Genomic DNA, 18,404 nt, shown 5'->3' on the forward strand with positions numbered 1-18,404 from the left:
TCAAGGGAAATGATGTGACTTTCCCAAGATCACCTAACAAATTCAGCACCAGAGTGGATATTTGAATATAAGTGTTCTTTTTCCAAGTCCAGTGTTCTTTCTACTACACCATTACATGCTATGATTCCTTTTCTAGGTCTAGAAAGTAGAAGATATTATGAAATTTGAGTAAAAGGGTTACCTATTGATTAGAAAGGAGATAGAGAAAGGATTCAATAACCTCTCTTGCCTTGGAATGGGGCAGAAGTTGGGATGAGGTTAGTAGTGTTCAACTCTCATGGAACTATGATTCCTTGAATAAGCACATATAGCTCTGTCCCAGTCTAGAGCTAAGTTGTGGTTTGGAGGGTTCAGTTCTTTTCATTACCACTTTTTTCCCCATAAACTCACTGGATATTTTTGAAGTCTTTCTTCTCCCCATGAATTATCTCATTTTTTCTTCTCTCTGTATAAAATAATCTTGTAATTTAATTGGTATGGCTCTGAACAATACACTAATTTAGGTAGAATTTTCATTTCCATTATACTGGCTTTACCTATCCATGAGAAACTAATATAATAATAATAATGAAGATGATGATAGTAGATAGGCTTTACATAGTGCTCATTATGTACCCACTCTGTATTTCCCCAGTTTTTAGAACTTTCTTTTTTTTTTCAATTTGTAAAAATTGTTTTGTAGTTGTGTTCATATAGTACTTGTTTGTGTCTTGTTGGTAGACTTCCAAGTATTTGATATTTTCTGAAGTTATTTTAAGATCAATTTCTATCTCTTCTTGTTGGATTTTGTTGGTAATATAAAGAAATGCTGAGATATATGTAAGTTCATTTTTTATCTTGCAAATTGCTGAATTTGTTAATTGTGTTATTTAGGGTTTTTTTTTTTTGTTGACTCTTTTAGGTTCTCTAAGTAAATAATCATATTATTTGCAAAAAGTGATAGTTTTTTCCTTTTTGCCTACACTCATTCCCTCAATTTCTTTTTGTTGTCCTTTTTCTATAGCCAGCAATACAGTTAATATTAATGGTGATAATGTTTTAATTTTAATCTGGCTGGAAAGGACTCTAATTTATCTTCATTATAGACTCTTAAATTTAGATAGATGCTATTTATCATAATAAGGAAACCCCCACAGCCTTTCTAGTGTTTTTTTGGAAATTTTATTTCATTTTGTTTTTAGCTCCAAATTTTTTCCTTTTTCATTCTCCTTATCAATTTTCTTGTATATAAAAAAAACAACAACAGGAAAGGATGCTGTATCTTATCAAAAGCTTTTCCTGATTCTATTGATAAAAGATTTTTGTTGTTTATTTCCTTATTAATGTGGTCAATTATGTATATAATTTTTCTAATAATGTCCCAGCTTTGAATTTCTGGTATAATTCCAGCTAATCTTCGTACATAACCTTTGGGATGTGTTGAAGTTGACTCCTTGCTAAGAGTTTTGCATCAAGATTCATTAGGTAGTTCTTATAATTGGGTTTTTTCCCCCTCTGTTTTAACTCTCTCTGGATTAGGTATCAATATTATATTTGTATCCTACAGAGATCCCTTCTTTATTAGTTTTTTTGAAGTTTATGCTATATTGAAATGAACTATTCTTAATTTTTAAAATATTTATTTATTTGTTTAGAATATTTTCACATGGTTTACATGATTCATGTTCTCTTCCTCCCTTCTTCCCACCCCACTGCTGGAGCTGACAAGCAATTCCCTCATCTATACATGTATCATTTGAACTATTTTTATATGTTTGATAGATTTCACTTATAAATCTATCTGCTTTGTGTGTGTGTGTGTGTGTGTGTGTGTGTGTCTGTGTGTGTGTGTGTGTCTGTGTGTTTGTCTGTGTGAACTTGGGCAGCTAAGAGGTGAAATAAATACCACACTGGTTCTGAAGTCAGATGTCCTGAGTTTAAATGTCACAGCAGACACTTATTAGCTATGTGATTTGGGGTAACTTTCTTAAATTCTCTCAGCCTAGTTTTTTTATGTGAGGTAGCACCTACATCTCAAGATTGTTGCAAAGATAAAATGAGATGACACTTATGAAGTGCTTTTGAAAATCTTGAAATGCTATATAAATTCTAATATTATTTAATTGGATTAAATCTTTTGCGTGTTCTACTAGTCTGGACATTTAATATATTTTTTAAAATAGTCATCTACTTCACTTGGATTGTCAGTTTTATTGATCGTTTTGAGCAAATTAGTTTTTGTTGGAATTGAGCAAAATACTTCCTAACAATTTCCTTTATTTCTTCTTCATTGTTTTTGAATTCATTTTTTATTCTTTCCCCTCCATCTTTTTCATTCTTGATATTAGTAATTTAATTTTCTTCTTTCTTCCTTTTTTTAAAATCAAGTTTTGTTGTTGTTAGCAAAAATACTGAAATGGTTTGCCATTTCCTTCTCTAGCTCATTTTCCAGATGAGGAAAACAGGGTTAAATATCTTGCCCACTATGTGTTAGTGTGAGACCAGATTTGAATTCAACGGATCATCTTGACTCAAGGTTCACACTCTATCTAATGTGCCACCTAGCAGCATTGTGAGTGACAGTTACAGTCTGGATTGCAAGGACTTGGTTTGTAGGAAAACATCATGCAGGAAGAGAATAGAATCCTGATGTCAACAGGCAGTGGGGCTAGAACCTCTAGCCAAGAAAAGGAGATGAGCAGTTAGAAAGGGGGTTCTTTTCTCTTTTGAATTGAAGAGAGGGGGGCATTTTTCTGAGCTCAACGTGGTGTGATCCCTCATCTATCTGAAGAAAATCAGATTAGACATCCTTCCTCAGTAGTGGATAGAGACTTTTTCCCTTTGGGGATGATAAGAGACTATCTGCCCAAGAAGATTTTCAATTGATCTCTTTAATAACTGTACATCCCTCTATATCAGGAAAATATAAAGCCTGACTCCACAATCTCATCATGGAGCCCTCAACCCCTGAAGGGAACTTAGGTTAAAATAGAATTAGGGATTTCCTAATTTTCCCTCTACCCTAAACCTACCATTCCTAAATACTACAAAGAATAAATAGATCTTATTAATCCAGAAGAAATTGAACATCTTACTCTTCTAATGTGCTAAGGGGATCAGGGTAATATCTATCAAGGGAAGAAGCCAGAAGTCAGAGACTGAAGGGAATTTCCTCCATACCTTTCAGTTCTGGACCTTGATCAAATCTCTCACCTTCCCTTGTGTACCTCTTCCTAAGAGAGGAAGTAGTGCTTCTTTTTATCTGCCCCCCCCCTCAGGCCTTTGAACTTTAGTTCCTGATTCCCCGCTAGTACAGCTTGGCACCCCAGTTTAAAAAGAATCCATTTTATTTAACTGCAAGGGCGTGACAGTTGGAACCCCTGAACAGGGTAGTCATCTTGGGGACAACTTTGGGGTACAGTTGAAGTTTATAGATCTTAACAACATGTGGTAGATTTTGTTTTGGGCAACAGTGGTTATGGCTTTAGGATTATATTGGACATATTGTCTAATATATAATACGGTTACAGTGGTTATGGATACAATTGAACTGATAACAAATACAGCATCATTTATTAACATTACTGAATTTAATAGTTCATTTCTGTGGCAGTCAGTGACCCAAGCCTATGTACTTCTAATGGCAGCTATCCAGACTGACATATGTTAAGATTGTTTTGAGAATGATTTTACATAAGAAACAGGCTCAAGTTTTACTGATTGATATTAGATTGGAAGATTTATTTAAACAAATACCTATTCTGACTAAAATCTGTAATGACTACTTGTTCAAGAAGAACAAGGATAAGGGGAGTGATGGGGGACTGAAGAGACAAGGGTTAGAGACAGGTCACCACATTCTTCTGGGTGAGAAGACTAGTTGGACAATACTGAAAATTACACTTTAGGCTTTTGCCTTCTGAAGCTTGGCAAACGAGGATTTGCTAAACAAATAATAATAGTAATCAACTGTGCAGTGCATATATGTCACATTTCTGGACAAAACAGCTAATTTCATCATGACTTTTTAATCTTGCACCTGTTCAGAAATTAGCACTTATAAAGAGAGAGGAATAAGTTCATTAAGGAGACTAGATCAGACTCTTTTTTGCAATCATGGCCAGAAAATTGTAAGCTTGATACAGCTGATGATGGGGGTATATGAAGAACTTATTGAAGCTAGGAATGCTATATTGGAGGTCATGGGGACATATACAAAAAGGCCTAATGCATGGTCCAAGTTTGAGGCCATTAAGCAAAAAGTATCAGAAGCACCTACAGTTTTCCTAGAGAGGATAACCAAGGTAGTTGTAACTCTTCTGGGAATGAATGCACTTGATGAAGGCACCATTTCCCCCATTAAGTGTATTTTTGTAAAGAATGCTGTGCCAAAGGTTAGGCAGTTCTTTAAATCCAATTACCCAGATTGAGAAGAGCTTGATTTGGAGGAATTGAGGAGAAAGACCATATATTTAACTAATGACCCTGAAGAGAAAAATGATGAAAGAGATTCCATTGTAGAAGATTTAAAAATAAAATTGAGGAAAGTTGAATTAAAGGCAAAGAAAATTGAGATTAAGGTGGTAAAAGCAGTAACTGCTTTGAGATCTGTGCAGCCAAGATACAATAATAACTATAGGCCTAGTGAAAGGAGATCAGATCCTAGGTGGTGTTTCCTTTGTGACTGGATTGGACATCTATATAGGTATTACATTTTCAGAAACCAAGTCAGAAAGCAAATGAATAGGAATGGTGGTTTTAATAGATAATACAACAATAACTGGAGTAACAATCATTATAATAATTATAATATTAATAACCAGTAGAATAATAATAATAATAGATATGTAAATCAGGGTCAAAATGCCTTCTTCCAGGGCCAAAAAGCACCAGATCTAGTGGCAATGCAATCATGAGTAAATTCTGGGGCTAGACCAAAATATAGCCAGGTAGTAAAAGATGATCAGAACAAGGATGCCTGTGCATTATGAAGTTTTACCCTAGGTACATATGAAAATGAATCAAGAAATAATGAATGTGATATAAATGAATCTGAGTTGAGGATAAATAAAATTGAGTGTAATGAAAATAAGGTAGATGATGATACAAATGAATTAATTCAAGAAATAATATAATTAGTGTAAATAGTTGTACAGAGAAAGAACATTGTAATATAAATTTAATAGAAGATCCTAATGAATGTAAAATAATGTAAATTAATGAAAAATATAGACTGAATAATGAATAATGAAATTATAAATGAGAACAATGATACTAAGATGGAGAATATAAGGACCAATGAGTGTAACATAAAAGCTGATGATACAAAATCCTGGGAAACTCATGTAATTCAAGCAGATGTAAGCTTGAATGGACAGGAAATGACTGAGCTTTCTACTGATCTTACTGTGCTTGTACCAGTTCTTGAAACCTTCTAACCTCTAAACAGCACCAAACCCTATGTTTCTGTAACTATAGAGGATCAGATATATGATTTTTTGGTGGATACTGGAGCCTGTAAATCAGTTTTGCAAAGTCTTCCTAAAGATTGTAAAGCTGTTGGTACTATGGAAGTGATTGGAGCTACTGGAAAACCAGAGAGAGCAAAATTACAACCTAAAATGACAATTTTAGGTCTTTTATCTGTGGAGCATACATTTCTTTGTATGCTAGACTGTCCCATGAACCTTCTTGGTAGGAATTTACTTTGTAAATTATGGGCAACAATTTAATGTGCTGACACTGGGGATATATCATTACAACTCCCAGAAGAATCTGAAAGGTTTTCCATTGCTGTTCTTAGATTCAGTCAGTACAGAGAATGAGTTGGATTCCATCTATTTTATTCCTGAGGATATCCCAGAAGATTTATGGTCAAACTCCTCCACAGATGTAGGTCTATTGAAATCAGCTACTCCAGTAAGAGTGAGAACCAAGAAAGGACCAGTTTCTTGTGTTCCTCAGTACCCTTTGAGTAAAGAAGCTATAGAAGGTATCAGATCTATCATTGAGTCCCTAATTCAACAAGGGATCATAATACTGTGCTTCTCAGAATATAATACACCAATACTTCCGATAAAGAAACCAAAGCTAGAACAAAATGACAAAATTGTCTACAGATTAATCCAAGATCTGAGAGCTGTAAGTGAGCACGTAATAAAGACACATCCTATAGTACCAAGCCCAGCTGCTATAATCTCTTCCATCCTAAGTCAAGCAAGATATTTCAGAGTGGTAGATTTATGTTCAGTGTCTTTCTCAATACCAATTCATGAAGATTCTCAAAAGATCTTTGCTTTAACATGGGAGAAAACTCATTGGACTTGGACTTGTCTTCCACAGTTTTTCACTGATTCCCCAAACCAATTCTCACAAATTTTGAACAGAGACCTTAAAACAATAGCATTCAAGTAGAGTAAAATAGTACATTTTGTTGATGATATCCTCCTAGAATCACCATCTGCTAAAGTGTGTTTAAGGGATAGCAAGATTCTTTTGATTGAATTATATAAATGTGGACATAAAATCTCTAAGGCAAAACTACAGTGGGTATTGTCTCACATTTAATTTCTTGGCTTTGTGTTGTCAGAGGGTTCCATAAGTATCACTCAGAAAAGAATAACTGATAACCAGAAATTGAGTGCACCTAAGATCAAGAAGCAACTCAGAGCTGTTCTTGGAACAACTGGTTTCAGTAGGCAATGGATACCTGGATATAGTGAAATTACTAAATGTTTAACAGATCTGACCAGGAATGAGGAACCAGAATCTCTGAAACTCAAACTTGAACATCTGCAAACCTTAGGTAAGCTTAAGGAAGTGATTTTATCTGCACCATCCCTTAGAATCCCAGACTATACTAAACCTTTTCAATTGTTTGTGAATGAGTCCAAAGGAATTGCTTCTGGTGTACTGACATAGAATTTAGGACAAAGTTATCATCCAATTGGATATTATAGTTGTCAGCTAGATCCAATTGCTGCTGGTACAGTTCTTTGTTTAAGGGGTGTAGCAGCTGCAGCTGCGTTAGTCCAGAAGTCATCAGATTTAGTTTTGGGAAGTCTATTTTCTGTATATTTTTCACATCAAATAGAAGCACTAATGAGGAAATTTCATACTCAAGCTTATTGTGACCAACGAATATCTAAGTATAAAATTGTACTTCTAGGTAGTGAAAACATCGAGTTGAGGAGATGTAGTGTATTAAATCCAGCTACACTTCTTCCTGATTTGCCAAAGAATGGCGAACCATTACAAGAATGTGTTCAAGTAGTAGATCTAGTGGATATGCCTAGGATGGATTTAAAAGACACTCCAAAATCCAGACTTGGTTTTATTCACAGATGGTTCTTCATATTTGTGTAATGGAATTTGATTTATAGGTGTTGCAGTTGTCACAGAATTTGAGACACTGTGGTATGAAACATTACATAGTAACCTTAGTGCTCAAGATGCAAAGTTGGTTGCTTTAAAGCAAGCATGTCTTCTGGCTGATGGTAAAAGTGCAAATATTTATACAGACTCTCGTTATGCTTTTTCCATTTGTCATGCTACAGGAAAGATCTGGAAACAACGAGATTTTATTACTGCATCAGGAAAACCAATTGCTCATGCAGAAATAATAACTGAGTTATTGGATGCTATCCAGAAGCCTAAACAGCTAGCAGTAATCCATTGTAGAAGTCATTCTCATGGCAGGGATTCAGTCTCTAAAGGAAACCATAGAGCTGATGTAACTGCAAAATTTGCTGCTCAAAATGCTCCAGTGTATGTCATGAATTTATTAACTATTGAATCTGATGATCTAGAAAAAGCTTTTGTAGACTCAGAAATACAAAAATGGAAGGAGAAGTTTAGAGCAAAAAAGAACATGGTATATGGGTAGCAGATACTAGAAAACCGCTCTTGCCAAAATACCTGTATACCTATTTGTGTCAAGCCATACACACAAAAGGTCACTTTGGTACTCAAGCTGTAATTGGTACCTAAAAGAGACAATGGACTGCTCCTGGAATAAGTACTGTAGCAGATAAGATCTGCTCAAGCTGTTCTGTTTGCCAAAAATTTATTCAAGAGGCATTCAGACAGAAAGGTTTAGGTGGTAGATCTTTAGCATATTTTCCATTTGAGAGTCTACAGATTGATTACATCAGCATGCCAAAAGTTGGAAGATACAAGTTTTGCTTGGTAATTGTTGACAGATTGACCAAATGGCCTGAAGCTTTTCCATCAAATACAAATACAGCTAGCTCTGTGGTGAAAGTGTTGATTAAGGAAATTATACCCTGATTTGGAGTACCACTAACCAAAGACTCTGATAAGGGATTTCATTTCACCCAAGAATTCCTGAAAAGAGTCTATGAGAATCTAGGAATAATACCAAAGTATCATGTTCCTCATCACCAAAAAGTTCAGGTCAGGTGGCACACATAAATAGAGAACTCAAGGCTCAAGATCTGTGCTGAAACTCATCTAAAATGACTAGAGATTCTTACCATACCTTTGTTTTACCTACATATGAGACCAAGAGCAGATTTGCATATAGCATCCAATGAAATGCTCTTTGGACATCCTCCACTACAGGCAAAAACTTGTAAGACAGTCTATACATCTCTCTTAGAAGGAGATTGTCAACTTGCTTCTTACCTAAATGCTTTACAACAAAGACTAAAAGAATTACATGATATGGGAGTATAAATTCAAACTGGTCCTTTGGATTATTCTCTTCATAATTACAAACCAGGAGATATGGTCAAAATTTTTGCTAAAACATCAGCAACACAAGAGAATCGGTTAGATCCTTACACTGTTGTGTTAGTTTCTCCATCTTCAGTAAAAGTTTTGGGTAGATATTCATGGTATCATTGTTCACATATAAACTTAGCACATGGTATTAATAATGGAAATGTACAAATCATCAAAGAAGAAAATGAAGAAGAGATTGTAGAAAGTTAGAGCCATCAGTAAAATTGAGTCTGCAGTCAAAAAGATCAGTAAAGAGAGGACCATTCCTGTGGAAGAGGATCGAAGAGGACAATGCAGATAAAGAGAAGAATTCAGGAATTAATGGACTTTGATAAAAGACTGAAAACTTATACATTTAAAGACTTTGAGAAATTTGCAATGAAAAGGATCACAGGATTAATGGACTAATGAATTGATACTTTGGGGTAATGTATTATAGCACAAAATAACATAACACTTATTCACACACAAACACAAATATATTTGTTACTATGGAATTGCAGAAGAAGAATTCTTCAAGCAAGAGGAGATGAGCAGAGAAGGGAAGATCTGAAGTAGTAGTAAGTACATATTACATGCAACAGTAACACAACACTAACATAACAGTAACACTGGTACCACACTAGCAAAACAACATAACAACAAAAGTAACAACATAACAAAACATAAACATGGTTTAGGTTACATTGAATCACTACTTAAATGAGTGAAACAATGTATAGTTAAGGTACTAACATTGTTATAATTAGCTATAGATAAGTTAGTTACTAACAAAACATAGTTAGATAATTAGATTTAGTTTAAGTGTAGAAATCTAGTTAGACAGAAGAATTATGAAGATAGGGATTAGTTAGGTAGGATTAAGTAGATAAGAAAATTAGATACTGATTTGCACTGCATCATATATTATACAACACATAACATATGACATCACATTTCAAACAAAATGTAAATACATACATAAATATATGTAAATAGTGTATATAATGAAATTATAAATTAATTGTATTGCACTGTGTATATGCAACATATTTGTGTAACAGTTAAAATTGATTTCTCTGCTAAAAGTATTATATTTTTAGAGGTTTATTTAAGATTAAGAAATAAAGAAAATACAAAATAAGAAAGCACATGCAACCTACATCTTGCCTGCTAGGTAGAGAGCTGCATGTGCCTAGAAGCGGAGGCTAAGAGAGAGGGCAAGTAGGTGGTACAGTCAGTTTAAATACCCATTGTGTTCTCGCACTCAGGTGAGGACTCAGAGAGATTATAGGGCATTCTGGGAACTAGCAAGGACTTCTGAGGATCGATATTTGGGATTCAAATCTCCATTTTTACATATGTAACATACGTGTAAATATGAAGTATATGTGTACACGTGTATATATTGTGTGTATGTACTGTGTATATATTGTGTAAATAATGTACAGAGCTCACTTATATGTATTGTTACATGTATTTTCATAAATGGGTTTAATGTTTGGTTTGATTTTCAGTGTAAAAATTATGCAATGTTGTGTTTATTGTTATTTTCAAAATTTTTTTCTCTAAGTTTGATGTTAATGTACTCCAATAGTAGTACAAATGTAATATATTAGCTGATAAGAGTATTTTGAGTTTGATGTTTGCATGGAAGTTATGTTCACTTTTTGTTTTGATGTTATTTGCTTGTTTTGCTTTTGCTTCTGTTTGACACTTGTTCTTGTTCATTTTTTAATTTCTTTTCCTTTTTCCTTGTTAAATTTCCTATTTCCTAGTATAGGTTAATATTAGTTAGATTAAGATAGTTGAGTATAGGCTGTTTGTTATTTTGGGTAGATATCTTATTTTAGGTAATTGGTAAGTATTTTAGATTGTGCACAAATGCCAAAATAGTGTTTTCAACACAATTTGGGCTTTGTGCAAAGGGGGGAATATAGTAATCAAAGACTCCTTGCTGCAAAATGATGCTGCAAAATGATTGGCAGGGACATGTGACACAGAATCACATGAGATCCAGGGTCAAGATTCTGTTGTGAAATAGAAACCATTAGACTCCATATAGACAATTGAGGTAAATAAAGTAAAAAAGCCAAATTTCTCCAAGTCAAGGTAGAAAGTTAGATTTTATTGGAAGAGGGCCAAGTCCTCCAATAAAAGAGTTCTCTTGCATGTATTACATTATCAGACCCTGGCAAGAGTCAATGCCCAGAGGCTAAGACCTGGTTTACTTAACAAAATGAATAGTTCTGTACAAGATTGATATCATATCACAAGACATAACATCATACATACCTTATTTAGAAACAGTTATCCAATTACAAAGCTGATTGGTTAGTTCATTTCAGAAAACCCATATTAGTCTAAAGGTCAAGTCAAATGACCATTACCTCTCTCTCATCTGATCTGGGGGGAAGGATGGCTATTTTCAAACAGGGAAGGGTGCCTGATGTTTGTGCCATATTGGGACATGAGATTCAGATAGTCAGTGTAGCATTCCAGGCATATAAGCATTTGAGAAGTATGATTGATGTATTGATATTGTATTACCAGACACATGGTCAGACCTCTTGATGGGCAGTGTATGATTCTTGGGCTGAGTCTTGACTTGGCCATGCCTCCTCTGTTCGAGTAAGGTCATTCCAGGTTGGATTTACCGCCCCCCCCCCAGCCTCTTTGTTGTTGTCATTACCAATTCAACCAATCTTAAACACCTATGCTATGTTATGTATTCATTGAACACCTCCCAATCCACACCTGAATAAAGACAAAGGAGCCAGCGCTATTCCTTCCCTTGATCTCCTTGACCATCATCACTATCTTGATTCCTGTACCCTCGGAGTCTCCCCTCCTATCTCTCTTTATCCCTATCTAGGAATTCTTACTTCCACGTATTTCTCATATTTTCCTTTAATTAATTTTCTAAGGAGAATATTATCAGGAGCAAGCACCACTCCCTATATCAATTAACTTGTCTGTGAGTCTTCATTTATCACCCATTTTCCTCAGACTCCCTTCTCCTTCTCAAGTTATAACCCACTAAGGAAAATCTTTATATAACAACCACTGGACAGATTGTTATAGTCAGCATCTTATAAAAAAAGGAAGTAAAAACTTAGGGAGGGGTTAGATATCTCTTTAAAAGTAGTTTTTATGCTTTAGTTAGAAATCCTTGTAAAAATCATGAATTCTATTGATAGTATTAAGATTATAATGGAATTTACACTAATCACTTTAGAATCACAATACTAATTATCTTAAAACTATCACTATCACTAAAATCCAATCAAGTATAAGGGGTATGGGGCCTTCCCCCCTTTCCCCCACAATTCCAAGGGCTGTGTGGTCCCAAATGAAACCAGACTTCTTGAGAATGTTTTGGATGTAGCTATGATTTGCACCTATTCTACAAGATTTCTGGCCCTATTTGAGATACCAGCTTGAGAGGAGAAAAACTGCTTGAAATGGCTGTTGGCAGCTAGACTGAAGACTAAAGAAGAATGATCACTTCTCTACTGGACCTACTTTGGACTTTACCTCTGGGATCTTGGCTCATTTACTGGTCTCAGTTTGTGAGGTTCTGTTTGGGGGGAACTTAACCTATTTAGCCTAGATAAGTTAGCCATTAGGATAGTACTAAGGGAATTTAGATTTGGGGATAAGATTAAGAACTTTACCTTCTCCTTTGTTACCCTTCTTCCTCTCCCATTCCCCATCAATAAACTTAAAATATTTAGCTGTTTCCCTCTCGTCTCTTTCCCTTAAACAATCCCATAATAACACAGCCCACATTGCAAAGCATTTTACAAATATCAACTCATTTGATCCTTATAAGACCATTTATTATTATATCATATTATGGATGAAGAAACTGAGGCAAATTATTTGCCCTGCATCACACAGTGAGTAAGTTTCTGAGGATGAATTTGAAATCAGGGCTTCCTGACTCTCAGTCCAGTTCTCTATTCACTGCCCCATTTTCTCTTTGTTTTTGGCAAGCCACTTAGAAACATTCATTTATTTATAATTATTTATAAACAATTGATCTATTAATTAAATTAAATTGAGTAATTTAAGAAAGTAGGTAGATCTAGGAGCTCAAGTAAGGAATGATTTTTTAACTTCTTGAAATTATTCTTGTTACCAAAAATAATTTAAAAATATTTATTCATGTAAAACATTCTTTTAAAATTAATTTTGAGTTCTGAATTCTCTCCCTCCCTCAAGACCCTCCTCCACCCATTGAGAAGGCAAGCCATGTGATATCAATTACACATGTGAAATTGTGCAAAACATATTTGCATTTTACTCACATCACAAAAACATCAAGAAAAATAAAGCAGAAACATGATATTTTAATTCACACTCAGAGTTCATCAGTTCTCTTTCTGGAGGTAGATAGCATTTTTGTCATGGACTTACATCTTTGATCATTGTACTAATCAAAATTGCCAAGGCTTTCACAGTTGGTCATTATATAATATTGCTATTACTGTGAAGAATGATGTAGTGCTGCTCACTTCACTCTGCATCAGTGAATATAGGTCTTCCCACCCTTTTCTGAAACCACCTACTCCTTGTCACCTCTTATAGCACAATAGTACTCCATCTCAATCATATACCACAATTTGTTCAGCCATTCCCCAATTGTTGGAAATCCTCTTAATTTCTAATTCTTTGCCACCACAAAAAGAGCTGTTGTAAATAAATATTTTTGTACATCTGGGTCCAGAATTTGACTTGAACATACTTTAAAGTTGTTTGGTGGGGAATGTTAGGAGAGTTCTCTGAGCTTCTGCCTACTCCACCATCTTGTCTCATCCCTCCACTGTCTCTTAGAGTAGGTCAATAGCATAGTATTATGGAAAACCCTCATCTGTTTTGCTAAAGAAAATTGCTTACAAAAAGTTCTCAAGAACTCACCTGTTTAATTTACAAAATTAGGGACAATAATCCCTTCTCTGACTACTTGCAGAGAACCTCATAGATTATCTAGCCCCAACCGTACCCTCACAAACATCCCCCTCTACAACATTCCTGACAAGTAGGAATCCTGCCTTCACTTGAAGACCTCTCTCCATTAATGGGGAACTCATTTCCTATAGGGCAACCAGTGTTCCTTTGAGACAGATCTAATTTCTAGAAGTTTTTTCTTTCTATCTAGCCCAGACCTACCTCCTTATAATATCTACCCATTGACATTTAGAGCCAAGGACAGCAAGTCTAATCCATCTTCTCACATGACAACCTTTCAGAGAATTGAAGTCAGGGATCCCATTCCCAGCAAGTTGTCCCTTCTTCAGACTAAACATTCTCAGTTCCTTCAACTAGTCTGCATATGGCTTAGTCTCCAATCTCCTCACCCTCTTGCTTGTCCTCCTCTGGACTACTGGGAAGATCAAGTGAAATGATGAGAAGGCACTTAAGAAAGAACAAAGAAAATGATAAACTACTTTGTTTTCAAAGTGACAAATGATAACAAACAAAAAACCAGGTTGGATTATAAAAAGAAGTCTTTATTTACACATGAGGGAAATTAAGGGTACAAATATTAAATAAGCACCAACTATATGGCATTACTTTACAGTTGTTATCTCTTGCTCCTCACAAAAACCCTGGGAGGTAGGTGCTGTTATTATTCCTATTTTACATTCAAGGAAACCAAGGTAGAAGAGATTAAGACATTTATCCAGGATTGCATAGCTAGTGTCTGAGCTCAGGTCTTCTTACTTCACACGTGGTGTTGTAGCACCTTTTTTCTTTTTTTTAATAAGTTTATTCACTGCTGAAATGGCTTTAGGAATACCATGGGAAATGGACTCGCTAACAACATCTTTGAGGACCTTTTTCACGAAACTGGGAACTTTAATTCCTCTTTTGCTTCTTCTGACCATCTGCAGGATAAAGAATAGAGTTCAATATTTAGGGACCAGTGATAATAATTCCCATTTCTCTAGTTTTACAATCTTATTAAGATCCTTCATTCCTTCCTTTGTTCCTTCATTCCTTCCTTTCTTTTCCTTCCTTTTTTCCTCCCTACTTTCCTTTCTCTCTTTCATTTTATATTTTTACAATTATTTGAAAATAAATTTTTTAACATATGTTTTTTTTTAAATTTTAGTTCTAAATTCTCTCCCTCCCTCCTTCTCCTATCCCCTTCTTGAGAAGGCAATAAATTTTATATAGATTATACTTGCATATAAAACATATTTCCATTTTATATGTGTTGCAAAAAAAAAAAACCCAGACCAAAAAACTGCTTAATAAAAATGAGGAAAGTTAAAAAAATATGCTTCAACATGGAAATCTAGAAATCCCCAGTTTCAGGGTAGACACTCCAGGTTTTGACCTTGTCACAGGAGAGGTTTCCCCAAGAGGGAAGGTCCCACTTCACCAGACATTAGACATCCACTATAGGTGGGAGGTAGACCCCATTAGGGGTCTTTTGTCTCCAGAAGCCTCTCCTAGTATATTATACCCTCCTTTTGAGGATCGAACTCAAGACTTGCGAGCTTGTGAGATTGACACGCTACCCACTGCACCAAAGCTGAAGTGGAAGTCTATTGTCTGGTGAGGTGGGACCTTCCCTCAGGGGGAAACTTCTCCTGTGACAAGGTCAAAACCTGGGGTTTCTACCCTCAAACTGGGGATTTCTAGATTTCCATGCTGACAAGACTCATCATTTTTTTTTCATTTGGAGTTCAATAGTATTTTTCATCATTAGGTTTCTGGAATTGCCTTTGATCAGCGTAAGGATTGTATTGATCAGAATAGCTAAGTCATTGTTGATCATCATACAATATTGCTATTTCAGTGTACAATGATCTCCTGGCTCTGCTCACTTCAGTTTGTATCAGTTCACATAGGTCTTCCCACATTTTTTCTGAAAACATCCACCCCTCGTCATCTCTTATTCCTCAATAGTATTCCATCTCAACCATATACCACAATTTGTGCAGCAATTTCCCAATTGATGGGTGTCCCCTCAGTTTCCAATTCTATTAACTCCATGAGGCAGCTGTTCTATGGTGGAAAGAATAGTAGGTCCAAAGGGAAGAGTAAATCTTGGCTCTTCCATTCTCTCAGTGGCCAAGGTGGGATTCAAACTCAGGCATTTGGGCATAAAACCTGTGTTCTTGTCACTGCACTACATTCATTAATTGCATAATTATAGCTAGATGCCTATGAATCTTCCCAATTGACCCCTTCCTATTTGGCTGCTCTTCTTGTAACTGCTGACTCTAGGGTCAGGAAGGGCATCAGGAATCACTTACCGTGTTACTCGCCATGGGAGAACAGCGGACCCAAACATCAGCTTCACCGTCACAGATGAATTTGACTGCTGCCCGACAATACTTCTCTTCCTACAGTTTGAGAGAGAGAAAGAAAGAGAGATGTTCAGGAAAGCTTTAGGTCTCAATCACATGAGAAAAGCAGGAAATACACAGTATTTCTTTCTTTTTTGCATTCTTTACTCCCCCTTTTCATTCCTCCCTCAGACCCAATCATAGGTCCCCAGTGTTGCTTTCTTCCATGCTTAGGACATTAGGATCTCTTGAGTTAGTGTTGGAAGGGACCTTGGAGCCCATCTAACCCAGAGATGTCACACTCAAAAAGAAAGAGGATCTACTAAACCATACATGAGGGTGACCTGTTGACTTAGTTTTAAAATATCACACTACCAGGGGCAGCTAGGTGGCTCAGTGGATCGAGAGTCAGGCTTAGAGATGGGCAGTCCTGGGTTCAAATCTGGTCTCTGACACTTCCCAGCTGTATGATCCTGGGCAAGCCACTTAACCCCCATTGCCTAGTCCTTAGCACTCTTCTGTCTTGGAACCAATACAAAGTATTGATTCTAAAATGGAAGGTAAGGGCTTTAAAAAAAAGTAACATTGCCCATGCTTCAATGTACATTTAGTTATTTTGTCAAATATTTTCCAGTTACATTTAATCTACTTCAGAATCTTCAAGGGTCTTATTGCTATTATAACTCAGTATACTAATAAACACAACGCATATTTGTTTTATTTTATTCTAAAATAGAAGAGCAAAGAAGAGGAAAGATGAAAGAGAGAAGAGGAAAGAGAGATAGAGATAGGAAAAGACAAAGATACAGAGAGAGAATCAGAATCAGAGAAAGACAAAAAGGGAGAGAGAGGGGAGGCAAAGAGATAGAGACAGAGAAGTGAGTTTGGAGGGAGGGCAGATGAGGCAGGGGGTTTGGAAGCATGGGGGAGAAAGGTGGCTCTTACCCCGTCTTTTTTGAAGGCACATTTGCTAGGAGTGCGGGTTTCTCCTTTCAGGCATTCAGTTTCTTGTATAGTAAAACCCATACGGTGGAGTTCTTTGGATTTTCTATCCTGAACATGGGGAGAAGAATAATTTGAGACTTTTATTGCATCTTTCCAAGTCTCTTATTCCTTAAGGATTCTGCCTCCTGTCCCCTTCCCATGCCCTATTTCTTATAGTACAATGGAATTGATCACTGATTTTGGAACCAGTTCTGGATTCAAATCCCATCTCTGACTCAAGGCCTTCAGCTCTCTGGGCCTCAGTTTCCTAATCTAGAAAATAAAATGGATTGAGTAAGAGCAAATGTGTGTCATGGATCCTTTTTTCAGTATAGAGAAATCTCTGGGCTTCTTCTAGAAACAATATTTTTAAATGTAGGGGGAAGCTGGGTGGCTCAGGGAATTGATGACCAGGCTCAAAGACAGGACATCCTGGGTTTAAATATGGCTTCAGACACTTCCCAGCTGTGTGACCCTGGGCAAGTCACTTCACCCCCATTGTCTAGCCCTTACCACTCTTCTGCCTTAGAACCCTACACAGTATTGATTCTAAGATGGACGGTAAGGGTTAAAAAATATTTTGAAATGCATAAAATGAAATGCAAAGGATTCCAAAGGAAACCAAAGTTCAGTCAAAATTATTTTGCTCATCCAAATTCATGGACTCATCTACCTATAGACCACCCTCTCTCCCAAGGATCTAGATTTCCTTTTATCTATAGATCTATGATTCTGAAGCTTTTTGCCAGAGTTCAGCTCTGAGCCTCTATTCCCATTCTTCTTATTCCTCCCAAGTACTCACCCACTTAAGTTGGGGTCTAGTTGCAGTTATCCAGTAGGCATTTTTCTCATCACATTTGCTATTGAAATGGCTCATAGCAATTGTTAGGGCATCGTAATAGGAAAGCCCTCGGACTTCAGTAGCTTTAACCTCCATCAGCCCCAGAAGGAGCAGAGGAAGCAAAATTCTGAAGCTTGCCATTTTGTTTCTTCGGCTGATATCCTTGCTTGGGCTGATATTCCTTGTTTCTTTGGCTGATGTTCTCCATATTTATATCCCTAGAAAGGCTAGCAGTTGGGGAGAGGCTTCGGTCACTCTCAGGGATTGACCAATGGCTTTCAAAATCATTTCAACTCATTTTACAGATATGTTTAGAGATAGGAATCGGACCAGAGAGGAGATTTGTTGATTATTCCACAATGTACACCATCTATTTCCCCCCAAGCCAATTCAAGAAGGCATTCAAGATGCTCAGGGCTGTCAGCAATAAACTGGGGCAGATATCTAGAATGAGATATAATTAAAAAAGTGGAAAGAGTTGGCCCAAAGGGTTATAGATTTAAATTTGAAATAGAATCCAAAGGTTACTAAGACCACCACACATCCCTTTTCCAGATGAAGAAATCAAG

The 18,404-nt window shown here is 36.1% G+C and overlaps 1 protein-coding gene across 1 annotated transcript; it reads right to left on the minus strand.

The window, feature by feature from the left end:
- Positions 1-14,098: 14,098 nt before the first annotated feature.
- LOC103104080 (batroxicidin-like) lies at positions 14,099-18,006 on the minus strand. The gene is made up of 4 exons (XM_007499677.2): positions 17,797-18,006; positions 16,956-17,063; positions 15,978-16,067; positions 14,099-14,597 (listed from the first exon to the last, which is right to left on the minus strand). The coding sequence occupies exons 1-4, from the start codon at positions 17,974-17,976 to the stop codon at positions 14,430-14,432; spliced, it is 546 nt and encodes a 181-aa protein (XP_007499739.1). The 5' UTR covers positions 17,977-18,006; the 3' UTR covers positions 14,099-14,429.
- Between the last annotated feature and the right edge of the window lie 398 nt (positions 18,007-18,404).

The sequence above is a fragment of the Monodelphis domestica genome, chromosome 7, assembly GCF_027887165.1.
Source record: "Monodelphis domestica isolate mMonDom1 chromosome 7, mMonDom1.pri, whole genome shotgun sequence".
In the NCBI taxonomy this organism is placed as follows: Eukaryota; Metazoa; Chordata; class Mammalia; order Didelphimorphia; family Didelphidae; genus Monodelphis; species Monodelphis domestica.

Coding starts and splice junctions, on each gene's coding strand:
- LOC103104080 (XM_007499677.2), bottom strand. CDS start 17,976: ATGGCAAGCTTCAGAATTTTGCTTCCTCTGCTCCTTCTGGGGCTGATG. Junction 16,068..16,955: donor GTGCCTTCAAAAAAGACGGG/GTAAGAGCCACC, acceptor CTCAAACTGTAG/GAAGAGAAGTATTGTCGGGC. Junction 14,598..15,977: donor CTCCCATGGCGAGTAACACG/GTAAGTGATTCC, acceptor TTTATCCTGCAG/ATGGTCAGAAGAAGCAAAAG.